Source organism: Limulus polyphemus, unplaced genomic scaffold (genome assembly GCF_000517525.1).
Source record: "Limulus polyphemus unplaced genomic scaffold, Limulus_polyphemus-2.1.2 Scaffold1588, whole genome shotgun sequence".
Lineage (NCBI taxonomy): Eukaryota > Metazoa > Arthropoda > Merostomata > Xiphosura > Limulidae > Limulus > Limulus polyphemus.
The window spans coordinates 240760-247651 of NW_013667198.1; the positions used below are offsets into that span (position 1 = coordinate 240760).

Sequence of the window (6892 nt, forward strand, 5' to 3'; positions counted from 1 at the left end):
TGGCCATGCCGGGCCTACATTTTAGTTAAGAGCCAGTCCATTTCAAAACTTTGTTTTTCTCTGAATTAATTCTTAAATTGCTAAATCTTGACGACTAACTTGTATATTTCCGATTGACTTACACAGCAGTGTTCTTCTAATTAAGGAACTGGCCCGAATTTTGATCAACCACTTTAGAATTGTGATGGTTGTTTGAAAAACCGCTTAAAATATGAGAAAAGTTTTAAAACCTATAATATTAAACTAATTTAGTAAGAAATTAAATAAAGGTGGACGCGTCTATAGCTGAAAATGCAAACAATTAGCTATGTATCTAATATTACCTGTCTATACCTCGGGATAAAATCATACTGTATAGAAGTACAATCACGCCATTGCCTGTTTCTTGCTGGAACTGCAGAGTTAAAGAAACCAGAAATAGAGAATAGATTAACTTCATAAACAGGTTTTATAAAATATGTACAACTTTTTAAAGCTTGGATTTATATTTAAATCTCTAGCACCAAGCATATTTCAATACTGTTCTTACGGTTAGGGATGTTGGTTTAGTTGATATTCTCTCTTTTATATCAATTGCTTTAATTAATTCATGATTTTCGACTGAACGTTCAACATCTTTGACACAATTTTTCAAGCCAGTGATTAGACAAAACTTCTCACTGCCATGTTTATGAAAGTATATTAACTTGTACCATACAGCGTTAATCCGGGTTAGATACCTCACTAACTGGATAAATAGCACACTGATTGGTTAGATACCACAATTATTGGTTAGATACCATACTGACTGGTTAGATATCACACTAACAAGTTAAATACTACGCTGGCAGGTTAAATACTATATTGACAGATTAGATACCATATTGGCGGGTTATATACCACACTTACAGGTTAATTACCATATTGGCGGGTTGGATATCACACGTATATGTGTGATATATACCACACTGTTACTTACTGGTTAGATACCACACTATTACTTGCAGATTAGATATCACACGTACAGGTTACATGTTAAATCCTGTGTCTTCTTATTGACAGTACACAGTACATTTAAATCTTGTTTCTTCTTATTGATAGTACATAGTATTGTTAAATCTTGTGTCTACTTATTGACAGTACACAGTATCGTTAAATATTGTGTCTTCTTATTGACAGTACACAGTATTGTTAAATCTTGTGTCTTCTTATTGACAGTACACAGTATTGTTAAATCATGTGTCTTCTTATTGACAATACACAGTATTGTTAAATCTTGTGCCTTCTTATTGACACAACACAGTATCGTTGAATCTTGTGTCTTTTTATTGAGAGCACACAGTATTGTTAAATCTTGTGTCTTATTATTGACAGTACACAGTATCGTTAAATCTTGTGTCTTCTTATTGATAGTACATAGTATTGTTAAATCTTGTGTCTTCTTATTGATAGTACATAGTATCGTTAAATCTTGTGTCTTCTTATTGACAGTACACAGTATTTTTAAATCTTTATGTCTTCGTATTGACAGTACACAGTATCGTTATCGATGGAAAAAAAAATATTGAAATGCTTGTGATATCCAGTACTTTATAGATTTGTCTCCTCTTTATTTTTGGAACCAAATATTTCCTTTAGCCTTCAGTTGCATGCTCAAAATTGCTATTGTATCGGCATTTCCATCGAATATATATCTTTCGTTAATATGTTTTAGTTATAAAGCTGTGAAAATAGTTTTATAAAAAAAAAACACCAAAATAGTTTGAAAACCTGCAGAACAGAACATTGGATTTAAGCGTTCATTATTAAGGCCAAAAATTTACTATGATATTTTTGAAAACTCTTTTTTTATCTCCACGTGACTGTATATGTTTGAAAATAACTTTCTTTCTTAAGTTAATTAGAACTTCAACAGTAAGTATTGTATCTTTTTCCAACCAAACGTTATGTCAAATTAGACGATATCATCAATCGCTGATGTACAAAGAGCACCATCTATAGCAATCTTGTAAATCGGTTAGAGCTTCGTAACCACAAAATTCCTTAGCAAACGACACCTGTTCCAAACTATTTATGAAACAGAAAAATATGTAAGGTATATGAAATTGTTTTGATTGAAGTCATCTTATAATATTTTTAAGTGGCCTTCGATCACTCCAGTAAGTTTGTTTGTTTTTGAATTTCGCGCAAAGCTACACGAGGGTTATCTGTGCTAGCCGTCCATAATTTAGCAGTGTAAGACTAGAGGGAAAGCAGCTAGTTATCACCACCTACCGCCAACTCTTGGGCTACTCTTTTACCAACGTATAGTGGGACTGACCGTCACATTATAACGTACGCTCTATTGCATGTCGTTAATATTGCAAGAGCCTTCCATGTTTAAGTAGATTTAAGTTACGACATGTGGATAGGTCTTGTGTGAGTTTAATACCCATTTATAGTGTAGATGAAGGTCGTTGGCTTCTCTGTCTTGTAAGAACTTCAACTAATGATCAGAATACCGAGAAAAGTGGTTTGGCAAGCTTACTGGAGAGAGGCCTGGCATAGCCAGGTGATTAGGGAGCTCGAATCCCCGTCCAACCAAACATCCTCGCCCTTTCAGCGGTGGGGAAGTTATAATGTAACATTCAATCTCACTATTCGTTGGTAAAAGAGTAGCCCAAGAGTTAGCGGTGGGTGGTGATGGCTAGCTGCTTTCTCTCTAGTCTTTTACTGCTAAATTAGGGACGGCTAACGCAGATAACCCTCATATAGTTTTGTGCGAAATTATAAAAAAAATTATTCATAGTATAATTTTGCTTTCCATTAAACCAAATATATAAAATGAAAATTATCGTAGAACAATATTTTAATCAACATCTACTCTTTCACTAAAAAGATACTTAGAAATAAAATAAAATCCATGTTGGATATCCTTTTTTCGAACGGTTTTAAATTATAGTATCTTATTCTATGATAAACAAAAACATGAGATGATATTTTAAAAGCTTATTTGTCGCAATGAATAGTAAATGCGTTGAATTATTTGAATTAAAGAAAAAAACTGGAATAAAACTTACCAAGTGTACGTGTTTTACGAGAAAACAAACCGTATCCTCTTTTCTCTGGAATTCGAACAAATTTATCTGTTGATGAAAAATATGTAATTAGTCTACTGCTATAAAACCTAAATATAGATATAAAAATCTATTTCCAGTGCACTTAAAATTGGAATAAACATTATAGATTATATGACTTTCAAAACAACATGGGTAAATTAAACTATATTGACTTCTAACGAATACATTGACACCTGCTTTATAAAAGGTCAAAAGAACAAAATAATCTCCCATTTCTTTTAAACAGCTTTGTCTCTTGAACTAATATAACTCAAGAATTCAAAAATAATGATGGAGTTTTGAGTGAAATTTTATCAAGGTAACATTTTTATTCAGAATATTTGACAAAAAAAAAGATAAAGGAATTAAATATTAGAAATAACTACGTTTTTTTTAAAATTCGTACAGTATTTTTATTAGTTGTACATAGTAAAACGTTGTGAACAAAAGAAACAAAAGTTTTACTATGTACGACAGAAAAAGGAATTACTTCTGTGGTAAGATAGGCTCGTGTAAATATATATTATATTCTGTTAGTTAAATTTACTAAACACATTTGAACTAGCAATGCTAAATCATCTACTTATCCACCTTTTCCGTTAATCCATCCGGAGTGTAGTTAAGCTCCCTCTCCAAGTGTGCCCGATCTCCGGGTAAACATATTGTACAACGTGAATTCTCTGTTCCAGCTTTCCAGATGATATCGGCTAAAGCAAGCCCCAAAGCTTGCTGCTGCCTGTCTTTATATGGGCGTAAAGGGTCTCTGCAATTAATACGGGGGATAGATTAGTTTTGTTGTTATTGTTTGTGTGTGTGTGTGTGTTATGCATAACATTGCATTTATTGGCCGAATTTCATTTAAATACATGAAAAATTGTATCATGTAGACGCTCATGTGAAGATTTACTCAATGATTCAAGACTTAATATAATGGGAGCACTTTCTCTAAATACAAAAGAAAATAAATTCAGCAACCTTAGAAAAGTTTTAGAGATTTACTTATACTACGAACAACTGGATTTATTAGCGAAAAAGTAACAAAATACAATACGAATAGACCTTAAGAATAAATTCTTTTCAGAGGGGCCTTCCGGTGAAACGGAGGAAAGTTTACGGACTTACAACGCTAAAATCCGGGGTTTGACTCTCCGCAGTGAACAGAGTGTAGATAACTCAATATGTGGTTGTGCGCTATAACAAAATTGTCAGAGCCTATATTTGTAAAAAAACAACTGACAAAATATTCATTGTATTAAAACCAACTAAACGTTTATTTTAGTAAAATTAAACAGCCTTTTGCGGATTTAAATTCAACAAAATATTCATTGTAGTAACATCCAACAGTTTTTCCACCTATTAACATCCAGCATAAGTAAAATCCGACAAACCGTTTGGCGTTTTTTGGCATCTTATGGGTCAAACAACCTGGTCTGAAAGCCACAAGATTCAGGAATAGTCGTCTCTAATTTTGAACTACCGATCAGAGGGAAAGCAACCAATCAGCAGCCTTGTCCAGCTTTTTGACTCAATAACGAGATTGATTGTCATTCTTAACATGCACCTAAGAATTAAAGTGTGGGTCGTGTTCAGCAGCATCACAGATTGAACTTTTGACCTTCGATTCGCAGTACGTAAAATTAACCACCAGGCCAATCTGAAAGAGTATTTTATGCTAATCAAATCAAATCAGAGACTGTCAAAGGGCTGCTTGAATGAGATTAAACACGGTAATCATATTTTACTTTTTTAATTTATTCAACAGTAGAATGGTGATGGCATTCAAATTGCGGCATTTATGAAAGATCTTATGAACAAAACATAATCTATTCATCATGTGAAAACACAAAATAAAAAAAACTTCAAACGGTTTATCATTTTAACGTATGCATTATATGAAGTACGTGAATATAAAATTACGTAGCCGAAGCTTTAGTGTAAAAAATTTATAAAAGAAGGAATTATAAGCTTTTAAAAGTGACATTGCAACTCATTACTAATGAAATTTTAATATCTTCATAACTGTATCCATACAAAGCTACTAAATGTAATTATGTATATATATATAACTGTATACGCTATTATAAAAATCAAATTTGTATTATACACCAAAGTAGGCTTTTACCCAAAGCTACATGACGTGCACGATGGGTGAAATCAAGTAATGAATATACAGCTGATTAAACCAAGACACACGTTATCCAGTTCCATAACGTAAAGTGGACTGGTAGTTGAAGTAATATCAAACCGGTAATACATTACTAAATGACATTGTTAGCATTTATTTCAAGGTTATATAGTTAAACAGAAATATATAACGTACGTAGAATTAGGATATAATGAAACTAAAATTTACAACCTGAACGGCATCTCATGTGCACATGGGTTAAGCGTCCAGGTCATGTCATAATCCCTGGAATTCAGGTATATTACTTCTTAAATGTAAAATATTGCCCAGGGTGAAGGCAGTAAGTCAGCAACACCCACTGAAACGTGGGATTTGTCCAGCTCTTTGAACTGATAAAAGGACTGACTGTTACTTGTATAACGTACACACAACTGAAAAATGCGGAGCGTATTCAACGGAGTCATGTCTCGAACCCTGAACCTTTCGATCTACAACTCGACATACAAACTCAAGTAGGAAGAAGCAATTCGATTCCGGGTAAGAAATAAAATCGAAAAAGAAAAACAGACTAACACGAGTTGTTTTCCCAGTCCGTTTTCAAGCAATAAAACCACAACTTGCATATAATCAAAGTAAAAATTCCATGGGATTGGAAATCCTACAAACATTTCTGTTTTTATAGACAGTAATATATTTTCTCTCGGAGATTGTGCAATGATAGAAAACCGTGCTGATAAAAGAGAAGCTTATTTGAAACATAGAGTGTAAAATATGCACTTTTTCTGACTCGCGGGCTTGGAGTAAGCAACGTTTTAGTGGTAGTAAGACACAGGCTGAGAAGTTATGAAATAGAACATTTATTGTGTTCGTATTAAGAATTACTATTGAATGAATAAAGGTTCGCAGTACCTACGGTTTAGATTTCTTCGGAATCTCAAGGTTCTTTGTGTTTGATAAACATTTGCAGAAATAATGTAGAGTAATCAAAATGTTCTTGGTTGAGGATTATTTTTCGTCCGGCTTTCTTTTTTCATGTGCGTTGTTTAATGCTGTATACAATTTCACGTGTGAATGTAGAAGAGATTATTCTAACTAAAGTGTACTGTAAACTATAAACAATAGTTTGTATAAGAAAGGTTAAAGATTGAGCAAAATCATACTTCCAGATCTATCATCTTTGTGTATTGTAAAAATGTATGTCTATACCTGCAACTCTCACATTTTCTTCTGTTTCTCTACTACATGAAGTTTAGACGGTGCGAGTATTTTATAACTAATAACATACGTTATTTACCACATGAACTATACCTGCAACTCTCACATTTTCTTCTGTTTCTCTACTACATGAAGATTTAAACGGTGTATTAGTTATAAAATACTCACATACGTTATTTACCACATGAACTATATCTGCAACTCTCACAAATTCTTCTGTTTCTCTACTACATGAAGAGTTAAACGGTGTATTAGTTATAAAATACTCACATACGTTATTTACCACATGAACTATATCTGCAACTCTCACAAATTCTTCTGTTTCTCTACTACATGAAGAGTTAAACGGTGTATTAGTTATAAAATACTCACATACGTTATTTACCACATGAACTATATCTGCAACTCTCACAAATTCTTCTGTTTCTCTACTACATGAAGAGTTAAACGGTGTATTAGTTATAAAATACTCACA

General features: G+C 32.9%; 1 protein-coding gene across 1 annotated transcript in view; it reads right to left on the minus strand.

Moving 5' to 3' along the window:
* LOC106464212 (inactive ubiquitin carboxyl-terminal hydrolase MINDY-4B-like) overlaps positions 1-6892 on the minus strand; it is a 30845-nt gene that overhangs the window by 11326 nt on the left and 12627 nt on the right. Inside the window, exons 5-7 of the mRNA XM_013924341.2 lie at positions 3669-3840; positions 3039-3104; positions 324-394 (exon numbers count right to left, since the gene is read on the minus strand). Coding sequence (XP_013779795.1) covers positions 324-394; positions 3039-3104; positions 3669-3840 — 309 coding nt within the window. The remainder of the gene's footprint in view (positions 1-323; positions 395-3038; positions 3105-3668; positions 3841-6892) is intronic.